This window comes from Apteryx mantelli, chromosome 4 (assembly GCF_036417845.1).
Source record: "Apteryx mantelli isolate bAptMan1 chromosome 4, bAptMan1.hap1, whole genome shotgun sequence".
Lineage (NCBI taxonomy): Eukaryota > Metazoa > Chordata > Aves > Apterygiformes > Apterygidae > Apteryx > Apteryx mantelli.
Genome location: NC_089981.1, coordinates 51,678,062 through 51,693,929, shown reverse-complemented (window position 1 = coordinate 51,693,929; position 15,868 = coordinate 51,678,062). Strand labels below are relative to the sequence as shown.

At 44.8% G+C, this 15,868-nt stretch overlaps 1 protein-coding gene across 3 annotated transcripts in view; it reads right to left on the bottom strand.

The window, feature by feature from the left end:
* The window catches only part of DCAF5 (DDB1 and CUL4 associated factor 5), a 77,967-nt gene extending 62,567 nt beyond the window's left edge, over window positions 1-15,400 (bottom strand). Inside the window, exons 1-2 of one of the 3 annotated variants that reach the window (XM_013959548.2) lie at window positions 15,158-15,400; window positions 4,180-4,323 (exon numbers count right to left, since the gene is read on the bottom strand). In XM_013959548.2, coding sequence (XP_013815002.2) covers window positions 4,180-4,323; window positions 15,158-15,371 — 358 coding nt within the window. In that variant the 5' untranslated portion in view covers window positions 15,372-15,400. Of the gene's footprint in view, window positions 1-4,179; window positions 4,324-7,656; window positions 7,777-13,447; window positions 13,717-15,157 lie in introns of those variants that run through there. The other 2 variants (XM_067296557.1, XM_067296556.1) reach the window with 2 other exon arrangements.
* Window positions 15,401-15,868: the final 468 nt, after the last annotated feature.

The window sequence follows — 15,868 nt, the reverse complement described above, 5'->3', positions numbered from 1 at the left end:
GAAGTTTAGATGAAGTTTTGCTCCCTCTGTTATGAGTTTTAAGTGTTCAGTGGACTCAGTTTTGGTTTATCCCATACACATTTCTATTTGTTTGTCCCAACAGAAGAAATATGAGGGAGTTTCTCTTGGATTAATGGTGTGTGAGATTTTTCTACATCCACTTGCTCTTTGCACAGGCTCCTAGTTAAATTGTGCTGTGCAGCCTCAGACTACTGCAGTAGCTCATCTTTTCCATGGTACAGTAAACAAGCCACTTATGTATAAGTGTCCTTTGATCATTAATTGCAATGGAAACTGTCCATTATACACCACAGGCAAGGTTTATACCTAGTAAAACTACACTAGTGCCTATGTATTTCACCAATGAAAAACGTAGCCAAGTTTTTCCAGGGACAAAATTTTCCTCCAGTGACCCCTGCTCCCCACCCTCCCTAGAAGATGAACAGGAGAATCATTCTAGTTGCCTGGCCTCAGGCCCCTAGTCATCATGGGATCAGCTTTCCCCATACATCGCAAGCTCCAAAATAGGAAAAAGAAAAAGGGGGGGGGGGGAAGTATCCACAGCTTCTCTGGTTTGTGTGTGGGAGGAGAATGTGGTGACAACATCTAAGCACAACCTGCTTGGTTTAAGATGGGGCACCCTAATTGTTTCTTGTGGTAAGCACTCATCCCTGAAGAAAATGTCACTACTGTTCAGCCTAGTGGGGTTCCCACTTACAGTGTTTTACTTTAATATTTAACAGAGAGAGACTTCACTCTTCATAGAGAATAACTGAGTTGGAATTGTACCCGCAGTTCTCCCATTTATAATCTCTCTTCTTTTGATAACTGCAGTTATGAATGATCAAAAAGATAACCAGCATCTGCCATTCCCTTCAGTTATACCTGTGAGGATGAAATAGTTTAGATGGCCTGAGCCCCAGATCTGTCACAGAAGGCCTCTAGATAAACAAATTCAGTTCCCTGTACATTTATTTCAGCTTTTCATATATCTAAGATCAAAAGGAAAAAAAAAAAAAAAAGAAGTCCACACAGTTTACTAAGAGGGGATCTTTTAGATTTCACTTGAAATGCTGCTCTATTCTCAGTGCTGGTGGATAGAGAAGGGCATACAGTACTCCTCAGATATGGGAACTTCTTTGGTACCTTGAGCCAGTTTTTTCTCCAGAGATTATGTTCAGAACACTGTCCACTCAATTCCTGTCCTCCATTTTAGAAATGACTACATATGGTGCATGCTTCACATGCACACAAGAGGCTTTAAAGTTTTTTGGATGCAATTCAATTCATACTGAAGTTGAAAATCCTTTCTCCTCTGCTATCAAGAGCTGCTTTAGGGAAAGGTCCTCAGATCTGTAAGTCATTAGTTGTGGGCAGTTCTCTTTACAGAATGAACCAAATTCTGTGCCCTTTGCACTAGCTTCCATGCTCTTATTTTTCTAGTTTACTGAATTATTCTGAATTCCATGCTTTGAATTCAACTCCAACTTCAATATTTCATAGGGAAAAACAGTTCTTAGGATCTGCACTTCTATCAGACCTTCTAATGATCTCTGAAAACATTGTTGAATGAATAAATACAGTTAGCCCCATTTTACAACTGAAGATAAAACAGATGGTAGATCTAGGCCATGCAGCAAAATGACTCTTTCCAAAGGATCCAAGAGTCAGACTCACAGCCCTGCCAGACAAGCTCTGAGAATCTTGGTGGAGCAGCTGAAAGAGCTCCCAACTCCTCCATTGGAAATAATTTCTGGCAGAGGCACAGTGTGTATATATGGACAAGAGGAAGAGAAAAAGATGAGAATGGCCAGTTTATCTGTGCATCAGCTGTCACAGCTCATCTAATCTGGCATCATAGCAAAAATCCATCATAATCAATGATATAAATCAACTGCAGTGTTAACTATAGCGGCAAGGCACAGACAAACCATTCTGCTGCCCTTCCTGTGACAACAGTACACTCTGACAGCGTGGCACAATGGACAGAAGGTTGGGTTGAAATTGGGAAAGAACCATTACAGAAGCTCCAGCAAGACTCAGCACAGGTTATCTGTCAGTACATCACTTGAATATTCATGTAAGGTTGCATTTGTCTAAATTCAAACTGAAGCTAAACAGACTGCAGCCCAAAATTTCATTGGAATCACTACAGGCCTCATGCAGATACATTAATTTGAAAACAGTGTGGACTGCTGTCTCTATCATAACACCAAAACCAGCCCCAAGAATCGAGACAGGCATCAATATTCTACAGTTTGGGGTTTTTTTCCATCCCAATGTTTAGTACATCCGCATCACCTGGGGAGGAATAACCCCATGCACCAGTACAGGTTGGGGGTTGACCTGCTGGAAAGCAGCTCTGCTGAGAAGGACCTGGGAGTGCTGGTGGACACCAAGTTAAGCATGAGGCAGCAATGTGCCCTTGTGGCCAAGAAGGCCAATGGTATCCTGGGGTGCATCAGGAAGAGTGTTGCCAGCAGGTCGAGGGAGGTGATCCTCCCCCTCTACTCAGCCCTGCTGAGGCCACATCTGGAGTACTGCGTCCAGTTCTGGGCTCCCCAGTACAAGAGGGATGTGGCACTACTGGAGCAAGTGCAGCGAAGGGCCACAAAGATGATTAGGGGACTGGAACATCTCTCTTATGAGGAAAGGCTGAGAGAGCTGGGCCTGTTTAGCTTGGAGAAGAGAAGGCTGAGAGGAGATCTTATCAACGTGTACAAGTATCTGAAGGGAGGGTGTCGAGAGGATGGGACCAGACTCTTTTCAGTGGTGCCGAGCGACAGGACGCGAGGAAATGGGCACAAACTTAAACACAGACACTTCCATCTGAACATGAGTAAAAACTTTTTCACTGTGAGGGTGACAGAGTACTGGAACAGGTTGCCCAGAGAGGTGGTGGAGTCTCCTTCTCTGCAGATATTCAAAACGCGCCTGGATGCAATCCTGTGCAATGTGCTCTAGGTGACCCTGCTTGAGCAGGGGGGTTGGACTAGATGATCTCCAGAGGTCCCTTCCAACCTCAGCGATTCTGTGATTCTGTGATCACTTTGCCCTTCAGATTTGACACTATCTTAAACCTTGACTTTTTTTTTTTTTTGAGATGATTTAGTTTCAGCACAGCATTAAAGAATGGTAAGTTTCCACCACTCACGTGCTCAGAATCAGTTTATAGCACTGACTTACAGTTTACAAATCTCAGTGGAGAAAGATAAAAAAAAGGCTCTGACCAAGCATTCTAAAAATATCCTAAAATAAGCTTATCTATATGTTAATGGAGAGGCTGATGAAGGATACATATTCCTATCCCTTCCATAATCATGTCAGACAGAGAAGTGAAGTACAGCAGAAAAGTACATTGACTACATTTGGACAGTCTTTAGTGAGTAAGTATTTAAATGACACTCCTTTTCCTTCTCCTCTCACTCAGTTTCTCCTCCCCACCTTAGTGCTTCAAAAATAAGCAGTGAGGGGAAAGATGAATTTAACTAAGTTCTAGGGTTGTCACCCCAGAACAAATACATGTCTGCTTCCACCACATGTCTCTCCTTACATTGGCTTTAAGGTGGAAATCCAATTTTTAACAGAAAGTTTATTTATGTCCAAAAAGATGATGAAGAATAGCAAGGCCAATTACAGCCTAATGTGCCAATAGTTTTAAAAGGCAGATGCTTATCTGGCAAGTACTGAAATGAGATCTGAGAAAAAGTGACCCACCAACAGATGGCAATAGCCTTTCATTACCAATCTAGGGGTGTGTTAAAATTAGCTACAAGCAGTAGGGTTTCTTAAATACCAGCCTGGAGTGCCAGACAGGATGCAGGGTCTGCTCTCGGCACAGCTAAGAGGGAATGATAAAGACGACTTTTCACAGTCTATTGCACAAGACTGGACAGATCTGGATCCAGGATTCTCATAACAGCTTGAGACACAATGCCCTTAGACTAGGATTTGGGAAAAGGAGAAGCATGACCAAATCGAGAATGTTGTGCTAGATCAAGTCCAGCCAAAGAATTCCCTGTTACCAGACAACCTTCAGCTGTTGATTAAGGACAACTACCATAATCCCCTAAGGATCTGGAAAAGATCTTTCATGTGGGGGAGGATCTCACTCATGGCTTCTACTCTAAGGCACTCATAATGCAGACTCCTCAAATCAGGGCTCTCTACCTTCCTTACCTCCAGAAAACACTTTTGTATTTCCACTGTTGAAAGCAAGGCAAAAGATGTTAGAGTGATGCTCCCCTTTCAGCTGAACTGGTTTGACTCTTGAGTGGATGGCTTCCTCCATATGCCAAAGTAGGACCCGGCGGTCATCCCCTCCTACAAAAAAGAAAGAAACCTGCATTACTGCCTGAGCCATGTGTAAACTGATGACAGACACAAGTTATTTAATTCTGCAGCTATTCATAAAAGGCTTTGCTGAAACCCTAATTAGCATAAAACTTTTAACCATTGCAAGGGTTTGGATACATAGAGGAGCATTTACATTAAGGTGCCATGTAATCAAGTATTTAATTAATATTAATGAAAACAGAAAGCATCAGGAAAAGTTTGGAATAAAAAGCTACTGTCCTGCCAATATATACTGACAAACTAGGTACCAGGACACTGGGGATTTTACTGGTAGGTAGCAAGTTGTAGAAGCCAGACATTCCAAACTAACATATGCATGTCGGCAAAATGCTTCCACACCAACTCCTAGTTGCCAGCATTGATTATGTTATTCATGAACACAGTTTAAATACACCAGTAATTTTTTTCCCTTCTCACTGACAGCTGTATTTCCACTAGCAGTCTTTGCAAAGCCTTTATAACATAGGTTGGCTACAGGACTAACATGCAACCATTAAAGATTTTATTGAAGCATTCATAAAACTTCAGCCTGCACAGTAATGGCACACTTCTGGACCTGTAAAGGGTAGGAAAGATGTGAACTCCTGACAAAGAGGATAACTGAGGCAAGGAAGTTCAAATCTGTCTTGCTTTACAGCTTACTATACTTTTTCTAATTGTTTGCCTAGTTGTAATTCTCAGTGCAAAATTCACAATATAGCCACAAATATATTCAAGTGTCTCCTTTTCTGTCTGGTAAACTCTTAGAAAGAAAAGAAGTGTTAACCAATGTTCATGCTTTAATTGCATTAAACATAAGTTTATTAGGAAAGAAAAAGAATTCAAGATACTATTGTATTTAATAGCACTCTCAACATCAATTCTGGATGTCTGTAAAAATCTGAACAAAGCTTTTTCAAGTCAGACTCAAAATATTTTTGGTATCTGTCTTTAATCACAAACAAAAGAGAATGGCATCAGAAGCGCCCCTAGAAACATGTTGATTTCAGTTAAAAAAAATGTACTGCTTCTTTGCACAATCAAAAGCATAAGCTCAGTGCCTTCGGAGCTGCTACCCAGCAGGAAAAAGGCATGAAACAGACAAAAGGAAACTGAAATTAATTGGTCTGCATTATACTTCAAGAAGAGGTAAATGCATAAATAGAATTCATGATTAATCAGATTTCTTAAAACTTTTCACATCCTATGATGCTATTAGGAATTTTTCCCATGAAACTGAATTATGTCAAACATCTTTTAAGTTAACAGTCTCTAAGCCTTTAAGTCTCTTTACAGATTTTGACAATCACTTTGACAGACAGTACAGCTGTGTGTTACGTTTATCAGTGCCCCAAGAAATTAACAGTGTAGTTCCTTCTTCTGATTTTGTACTTTACAGAGCAAACAGGTAATACATGATAAAAAGATTTATGATGCATTTGATAACTACCAGAAGCAAGAGTCAAATACGATAGGTTCAGAAAAAAATTAAGGTAATTTATGGATAACTAAACTAGTGGGAGCTTAGATTCCTTTCTAGTTAGAAACATGAAAATTTCTAACTAGAAACAGAGAAAGTTTGTATTTGTGCCCTAGTGATTTCAGATGAGCTAGTAGTAAGGGGACATAGAAAAAGGTGAACACGGAAATATATGACCATTTTAGTCATGCTAAAATCTGGAAGTGATTGTCATACTTAAAGTGGTTTACTTTCTGAAGTTGCCAGTAGACAGGTCTTAAAGTTATCACTACATGGCAAACAATTTAGGTAACGTTTAAGGCAGGTGAACACCAACATTACTTCTATCAGATTACACCTTTTGTATTTCAGGATTTCTGTAAGAGATATTTCAAAGCAAAACATAATAGCATACTGTTGTTAACTGTTTACACAGCAAAGCAATCTGCAAAACCACTGCACTAAGTCTACATATCCTTCTACCTGAGAAGTGTAACAACCATTGCTATCTAGGAGTCTCACTACAACAGCAAATTGCTATTCATTTCCACTGCTCACCTAGTCCAGGTATAGACAGAAACAATGAAGATCACCAGAGCCAACAAACACTACTGTGGTTCCCTGGCTACACACTTCAGTGCACCTACAGTATGGTAGGAGATACAGAAACTGCAAGCTGTGCAGAAAAGTTTTTGGCAGTGTTAAATTGCCACTATCATCTCTTCTAGAGTTGCTGCACCTGAGCGCCTGTTTCCTCTGCCTCCAGGATAGAAACGACAATCCCTACTAAATCCAAATGCATCTTTCCTCCCAGCCCCCTAGATCTCCATAAGAGTTTGGTACAAGGGGGTACATTACTGAATATCCAACACTACAACAGGCTGAGAACTGTTTGCCTTTGCAATGGCACATGCTGCACAGCTCAGGAGCTTAGATGCTCCCCTCCCTCCGGGAAACATGCAATTCTGTCCTTTCTCCATCAATGTATTACTGTATTACACATACTTGTCTTTCAGAACTTCTAAACTCCTCTTTCTTGCCTCACTTTTATTCCCCTCTCCCCACCCCATGCCCCACTGAGACAGGAAAGTTTATTAACATGACAATGTTAATCGGGTTGGAAGTGTGTTCCCTTCTACCTCCCATTCAGCTATTCCAGAAATACTTCTGAATTAAGGTCAGTTCCACCAGTAAGAAAAATCTTCATCAACGTATCCAGTCACAGACAGAAAAGAACACTTCTGCCACTTCTGCAGCTGAAAAGAACATTTTGCTAGCCTCTATGCTATCATACAAGAGAACAGAACTGTTAAGTCACAGGCAAAGATGCTCATGAAAAGGCAAGTCTTATGCGAATGAAGCCAGGAGAGGTGCAAGTCAGAAAACACAACCTCCATTACCAAAATTCGAGCCTTAGAAGCTGGAATAAGGGAGGGGAGCAGGTAGGCACACAGCTGGATGAACAGGTATGCAGGGAGACAGTAAAGAAAGCATGAAGATATGATCTTTTACACTCAGTAGATGTGAACTAGAATTTGTCAGGGACAACATGCATGCATGCTATACATCCTAAGTCTGAGAATTATTGGAAACTCTGGGCCTACAGCATTTGTTCTGTACAGCTGATCAGTGAACAAAGATTAATTAATATTTTTTCAAAGTATGGTGCACTTAATATGCACAAACACCAATTCTGTAACCTGTGAAGCAGGAGCCATTCAACACTTTCCAAAAGCACTGGACCTACTGCATAAATGCATCACAACTCTGTGCACTAAATCCAGTGCTCCCCTGAAAGGGACCAACTGTACCTAGCTACAGGATACAGGGCATGTACCAACATCAATCCCTTTACTACACACCTGGGAAACCTGGATGTATGGTCTCCTTCATGAAAATATCTTAGCTGCCAGGGCTTTACAAGGGAACTTTCTACCAACTGAAGTCCCACAAGAAGTCTTGAATTTGTAATTTTCGATCTCATGATGTCACAGAATCTGAAAATAATTTTTTGGAAAGTTTTAAAGAGTGCAAGTAAGTGTTTCAGACTTCTGCAAAGAAAGTCACGTGAAGATGTGAGAGGTATCTAGAAAACATAAGATCAGTTTTCAAGAACAATTTTTTTTTTAAATTTATATTACACAAAGTTCAAATGCAACAACCTACCTACAAATTTACAATGGTAGCTGCAATCACTTTCAAGTATACCCCAGCACTGCTTTATTCAGTTATGATACCATTAATAATGTTTGAACAAAGTGTAAAAGTTTCCTGATGAAAAAAGGTATGAGAATGTAGTGTGTGTGTGTGCGTGTGTGTATACACATTAAAAAATGACAGCTTTATGGGGGTTTGGATCCTTTAGCACTTCTAAGCCAAAAAACAATAACAGCAGATTAGAACCTCCTCTGTACCAGGCTAGAGTTGCTCCTGAAAATCCCAACTAATTTAAACTGTGAAAGCTGCCTGGAACAACAGAATTGCAAAGGTGCCAGAAGGAATAGCTTTGACACCTATAAAATGATGTGGAAGAAGCTTCAATTCTATTTTATCTTTTCTCACCAATTCTGTTTATATCTGTCTGCATGACTGACAATTTGAAAAATTAAAGTTTGTGTTACCCAGCTTGGAATCACACAATGCCATTCTACAGTTACTTTTCAGAGAGGAATCATAATTCAAAAGCTTTAATTAGTCAGGTACTTTAGTGTTCATTACAGGTCACACCTGCCTCAACTTGCAAAGTGAAAGTCACACAGGAAGAGAAGTCAGGCTAAAGAAATATTTGTGGTCAGAGAGGCCAGGAATTTTATCACCTTTCCATATTACTGTTGACATAGAGAAATACGGTATCCCAATTCTTACAGGCACACACAAATAAAAATACATAAATGCACATGCTTCTTCCTCTGCCCCAAGTTACTGGGAATACGTTGTTAATTCTTAGGCCCTTCTGACTAATGTTGGTGAGACACCCAGGGAGGAATAAGGAATTCTACTCAGAACATGCATAACACAACATACATAAAAAGAAAGCTTCATTTTTAAATCCTCGGATAGCTGTCCTGAAACAGATGCACCATGAAGACAAGGTGCTTATAGCTGTGCTATGAGGTCTGCTATGCGTCTCCCCTTGACGATCTCCTAGTTCCTATCAACACAAAGGAAATCTGTTTTCCTCACCGTTTGTCTACTTCAGAATAGTTTTTGCATGCTGCTTACCCCAAGATCTTAAAAAAAGAAGGGTGGGGGATGGAGACAAAAAAAAAAGGTTTGTTTTTCTTCTAAAGCAGCATAGACAAACATTACAGGTAGAATATGCCTATTTTAGATAACTAAACAGGTCCGAGCTGAATTAGCATGGCATATATTTAAGCACAAACAGTTCACTGTCGCCACGGTTCCTAAACCAAAGCATTCCAGTTTTGCCCTGCTTTTGAACTAGTTCTTCCCTAAAATGTTTCCTGGGCTGTATCATCTGAATAGGTAGCCAGTAAACTCTAGTACAGTTAACTTTGGAAGAGGAGAGTCTACCTCACAGTAACAGTGGTCTACCTGAAGTGATCCAGCACTGTCCTCGTTAGCCCTAAAATGGTTCAAATGGGACCAGCACATTCTCTTGCTGAAAGCAAATCTAGTCTAAACAGGATCTACACAGCTAATGAACCACTCTGGAGCTCTTGCGTGCAGACAGAAGCACTCCAAAAATCATACCAGTCAGGACTATGAAGTTTCTAAGCCCACCAGCCTTACCTACTGTGCACAAAGCCCAAGACCGCTAAATTTCCTTGCCTCCCATATGTTCCGGCCCAGTCACTGAAGAACCAATACTGCAAGTGGGCAACACTTGTAAATCAGAGCATTAAAGATAAATCTAATTGCTTATATCTACTAAAGAAGTTGCAGAAATTATAGAAAGTGGGATCGGAAGGTATTTCAAGAAGTTACTTATTTGATCCTGGCTTTGGGCAAAAGTGTGTCTGAATTATTCTCAGTAGATGTGCAGATCCTGTTTAGACTAGATTTCACACCCTCCTTAGGCAGCCTATTTCAGTGCTTCCTTATCCTTGCCATTAGGCAGATTATCCTAATATCTAGCCTAAGGGTGCAGTTTGACTTTACACATAATCCCACTCCCCCTTGCCATGTGCTCCTGCTATTCCCTTGCATTGACTCCAGTGCTGATGCAGCCAGAGGAGGAGCAGGTTCAAGAGGCTGACCTGACAGAGAGTTAACCCTTGACAAACGGAGTCTCCCAGTCCCTCCTCCTCTGGGGACACTTCCATCATACCAGCTTATGACTTTAAGCCATACACATATATGACACATTGCACACAAGGGAGAGGGAAATGAAGGGGGGGGGGGAATGAACACCCCGGTGAAGGCAGGGGGGGAAGCTGCACCTCCTGGGAGCAGATCCTAGTTATAGCACATCAGGCCTAAGATCAAACTGCATCCTAAAATCTTCCTTGCTACAATTTAAGAGCATTTCTTTGTCCTATACCCAGCAGCCAAAGAAAAGTTTATAACTTTACGTAATAATAATTAAAAACACTTTTATTTAGCTGAAGATTTGCATCTTCTACAAGACTACTGCCTAGTCTCCATAGTGCATTTGTACAGCTGACTATTTTTGTTTGAGTGCTGTAGTTTGCACATGTTCTTACCAAACTGCACTCCAATTTTTCTCCAGGTTATTTCTCTAATTAGTTTTAAATTCAAATCCTGTCCTCCAAAATGATTACTGCCTTGCATCACCTTTAAATTTAATAATTTCTTAGTCATTAATGAAAATATCAAGTAGTAATTGGACCTAAGATCCCTTCTCCTGCAAAATTCTACTTGATGCAAAAAGGCTAAGAACAGGACTAGCCTGCTTTAAAATATACTTGATATGTAGTTCCATTAACTCAGAATGTAATATTCCACTACTGTTGCTAAGGTCACCTCATTCCACTGTTTTAGCCTCATGCTTCTTCAGATTTGCCTGGCAACAGAATGACAGGTGAATTACCAGCACTTTCTTGCATCCCTACAAATTTACAATCATAGGAGTGCTATTAATTTTTGCATTATCTAGTGAGGGGAAAAGCAGCAGAGAGAGTTAGAGGAAAAGAACACATGCATGGATTAAGTCAGCCTCAGATTATAGCATTTCCCAGAAGTTATCTTAAAGGTGCAATTTAAAGCAGGAAAAAAAGTAGGAGCTTCTGATAAACAGATACTTATGTTCATATGAGATAGCAAGCATGAAAAATGGCAGCCCGATAAATAGGAAAACATACCCACCAAACTTGACAGTGGGGGAAAGCAAGTCTACTAGACAGGCTAAGAAGAGATCACTTTTAAGAAGTTAAATTACAAAGAGATGCCTAGAGTATCTGAAGGTAGAAGTCAGTTGAATATCACTGCATGGTGAATTTAATTTCCAGGCACTGACAGCCATGTGTTTCTCTTAAACTGTTAACAGAAACAGACCACCACATAGGATATGAAAAGCTGCAGAGAGACACTTTGTCCAATGAAATCTTTCAAATACATCCAGCAGCTAGTTTTAACTAATTTCAGACTCACTTACACATTTCTTACGTGTTAAGCTTTCCTCTTCCCTTGGGTCATTCTACAGCTGTGTCTTTCCTACCTGTCACATTGCATCTTCTGAGTCTCCATTTCCTCCTTTCATTTATCTCTTAATTTTCTTTATTTCATCTTCTTATGCCTGTCACCTCCTCTAGCGCTCCTACCCCAATACATTAGTGCCTCTCTCCCCCTCTCTAAAGTGACACTGTAAAGTTCCCTAGAGGCACAGCAAAAGCTTACAGATGGACCCCCAACCTAAATTATCTAACTTTGAAGCGATCAACTGGAAAGAAGTACTTGAAACCAACCTCTGGAACAAAATTAATTACTATCAAATGTATAATCTCTAATACAAGATTTAGTGAGGTTAAGATACAAAGTAGTTTTAAACGTGCTTTCCAAAAGGCCTGCTGAGGCTTGTCGACACTGAAGTTCTCTCCAAAATCCTAACAGGAAAAGTATCTGGAACTGTGATGTAAGCCCTGTTTAAGCAGTTTGAAATGTTTACTGAAACAGTAATCATTAGCCTTACAGGCTCTAAGATTTGCTTCTGGGAGATATGTCAAAAAAAATGTGGGCTATGTAACCAAAAAAAGCATTCCAGTCAATACAGATGAGAACAGCACTGATTTGGATGCAGGCTAGCATTTAAGTACAGTCAGCACAGTCAGTATGAATGCACTGTATCAGTTGTACTTAAAACAGCCCTTACCAAGTCTAAGTTGTTAACAAGTCAATTAGCTGAGACAGACTTCTGTATGTCAAGGATGTAGGTATTACTTAAAACTGAGCAACTGGAAGGACTGCTAGCATTCTCCCTGTTCACACACTCCCATCCCCACGTCAACCCTCTTAGCTGGTACAAGCGCAGATGGAAGCATCCAACATCTCATCCTTACCTCAGCACACTGACTATTTTGAGGGCGGACAGACCCACATACCATCTATTCTAAGGCTTTATCTACATTTGAAAGTCTTCTGAAATTTTCTGATATAGCTGCTTCAGAGTACAGGCAGCTTATACCCCTCCTTTAGCTTTCATCTGAGCTCTCCTTCTCACTGTTTTGTTTTCCTGCTTTTGCTATTTCTCAGAGTTTCAAGATTAAGTATGACCTTAAAAAGGGGAGTGTTTTGAGTGTAATGTTATATGAAATTTAACAGAGTATCCATAAACCTTTTGCCTTTTAAGCTTCTTATTCTTGAATGAAGAACAAAGCAGCTGCCTGCTGTTGCTATGGGACATAAAGCACTCTAGATTTTGTGGTCACAGATAAAGTAAAACTTTGTTAAAAACAGTTACCCTAATTAGAGCTCTTCATGTTCTCAGGGCATCAACACAAGGTCAGACTAAAGGTAATCTGGTTTTAATTATCCCAAATTTGTGCACTGCTAACACATTTAATTTAAACATTCATCCCCCCACTTTTTTTTTTTTAAACTAAGAATGAAATAGGTGTTTTAATTCTCTCCTGAAATTTAGGAGAGTACAACTCTAGTACCATATTATTGCTTACACACTGAGAAAAATCTTACCCTCTGTAAACATTTTGTATGGTTTAAAAGAAGTTAGGAAATGGAAAACCGGACTTGGTTTGAATGCCTTCCTTTTTTACCTATGCTTCTTTAGATGTCCACTTGATGGGACATCTGCCTCCATACTCTGGCTGAACCTACCTTGATTCAGGCAGTTTGGACAAAATGAATTCTCAAAGTCCCTTCCAGCCCTCAATTTTTTGTGGTTCTACCTAAAGAACGGACGTCAACACAGATAAGTGCCTCAATGATACACCATGACTTGAAGTGTCTCTCGAGGCTTTCTGGAGCAAACAGAATGAAATCTCTGACGGTCTTTCAATCCCATATTACGGAAAACAGAAAAGCAGCAACAGATATACTTGAGCTCTTTGTTTTAAGCTGAAACACAGTTCTACCCACCACTGGAGAAGGACCAGCACAAACCAGCATGCCACCTCTAGCACTTCTCAGAAGTTTAGAAGAGATGAATCAGCACTTCCCCCCAGCACACCCACATATACACACACAAATACACATGCAAGACAAACGGCTGCATACCTTAAAAATTGGGGGTGTGTGTAAATAGATACAAAACCCCCTGACAGTAACACTAGGATCCTGCATGGACACTTATTCCAGAAGTCACTGGACTTATGAGCATAAGTTCTTTCAGGACAGAAACTTAAATTTAAGAAGGTCTCAGTGCAGCACCTTCCACTCTGTGTTCAGAAGACCACGGCCGGGTTGTTTTTATTCTCCCCGTCTTTAGAAATAAGCAAACGGACAAAATGAACGTCCCAGCGAGCCCCCGCGTTAGACCCGGGGTTGCCGCCGCCACCTGCCCGCGACAGGCTCCCGCGCGGCCCGAGCAGGCGCCGCGGCCGGGCACCGGCAGCCCGCGCACCCCCCGCCGCCGCCCGCGGGGGCCAGGCCGGGCCCGGCGCCTCCTCCGCCCCCGGCCGGCAGCCAGAGCCCGCACACGCCCGCCCCGAAGGGGGAGCACAGCGGCCGCGGGCCCGGCCGCGGCGGGGGGCGGAGGGCGGCGGCCGGCCGGGGCGGCCCCCTCCCGCCGCGGGGAGGCCGGGCGCGGCGGCCCCCGCGGCCTGCAGCCCGCAGCTCGCCCTCGGCGGGGGCTCGGGGCCCGGCGGCGGCGGGGGGCCCGGGCGACGCCGCCCCGCCGCGGGCCGGATAGGCCCTCGATTCGCCGGCCTGTCGCTAAGGGCCGCCCGGGAGAGCGCGGCCTGCAGCGCCCGGCCGAGCCCCGGCCTGAAGTTGCCTCCTTCCCCCGCCGCCCCTGCGAGCCCGCCGGCGGCGGCACCTGCGCCAACCGCTGCGGGGTGCGGGGAGCTGTCGGGCCCCGCCGCCCCCGCCGCGGGGTGCTGCCCCCGTCCGCGGGGCCGCGGCTGATGTGGAGCCCCTGCCGCCCGCGCACTTGACAGCGCCCCCCTCCACGGCTCCCCCGGCCCCGGGCAGGCGGCCCTGGAGATTTAAAAGCCGGAAAACCCATCACCACGAAATAATCCGGCACTCCTCCCCGAACTCACCCTGCGAGGGGAGGAAGGGGGAGGACAGGAAGAAGGTGGAACAACAACAAAAAAATCCTGCTCCCCTGCCCGACAAGGAGATGGGGGTCCAAAAAAGTCATCAGTCCCTGAAATATACCGATCCGTTTCCACCCCCCCCAATGACGAAGTGCCCCCCGCCGCCACCTCCCCCGCCGCCCACGGACCGGGACCGGCCCCGGCCAAGCGCAGCCCCACGCGTGTCCCCCGGCCCCGGCCCCCCCCGAGGGGCAGCGACTGCTGCCGCCCCCCGTCCATCCAGTGACCTAGTTAATAGCCCCGGCTCTCGGCTCCGGTTATCCCTGACAAATGTCACTTGGCCCCCACAATTAAAACTGCAGTTTTGTTTCCTGTCCGGGCACCTAAAATAAAAAAACCCTTTTTAAGGGGCAAAGCAAACAATCGGAGAAGAAAAAGACACCCCCCAGCTTCCACCCCCAGAGTCCTGGGAACACTCTCCTAAAAACTTTGTCCAGGGTGGACTCCCTCCCCCCCCCCCCGGAAAAATAATAGAATTTAAAACCTGTCAACCATTTTAGATATCTATTTGGGAAACATTATTTCTCCGCAATGGTTGGTCTGGAAAACGGCTCTGGCGGCCACGACGGCTCCCCTCCCCCCGGGCCGCGAGGGAGGGGGCCGCGGAGGAAGGTGCTTTCCCGGGGCGGGGGGGACGGCGGGCAAGGACGGGGAAGGGTCGCGTTACCTGAGACCAGCCACTGGCCTCCATTGTTGGAGAATTCAATGGCATTGACACAGCCGAAGTGGCCCAGGAGGTCCTTCTTGTAGAGGTTCCTGCAGCCCCGCAGGCGCCGCCGCTGGAAGTCCTGGGTGAGCAGGGGGTCCCCCTCCACGCCCCGCCGGGACAGGAACCCCACCACGGACCGCATGCTGCCCCCGCGGCCGCCGCGCCGCTTCATGCTGCCGCCCGCGCCGCGCCGCCGCTGCCCGCCGCCCCTTCCCCCGCCGCCGCCTCCCCTCCCCCGCTTCCCCCCTTGTTATGGTTATGATGATTTTTCTTTAGCCAGCCATGGCAGAGAGGTGTTAGACACTCCGCCGCTTCCTGATCCCCGCTAACTCCTCCCCTCTCCCCTCAGCAGCTGATCCTCAGCTGCAGCCCGCGCCTCCCCGCCGCCGCTCCGGCCCGGCTCGGCTCCAGCGCCGGGCGGCAGCCTGCCGCCGCGCCGCCAGCTCCCGTTTATAACGACCCGGGCAGGGCGCTGGGGGGCGGCCGGGTTCGCAAGCCCAACTTCGGCAGGGCCCCGCCGCCCCCCGGGCCCGCCGCGGTGCGCTCGCCGCCGCCCCTCGGCGCGGCCTGGCCTGGCCTGGCTTGGCCTGCGCGGCCCGGTCCGGCCCGGCGCCGCCATCGGCCCGCGGCGGCGCGGCAGGTGCTGCTGCCGCCGGCGGGCCGCGGCCG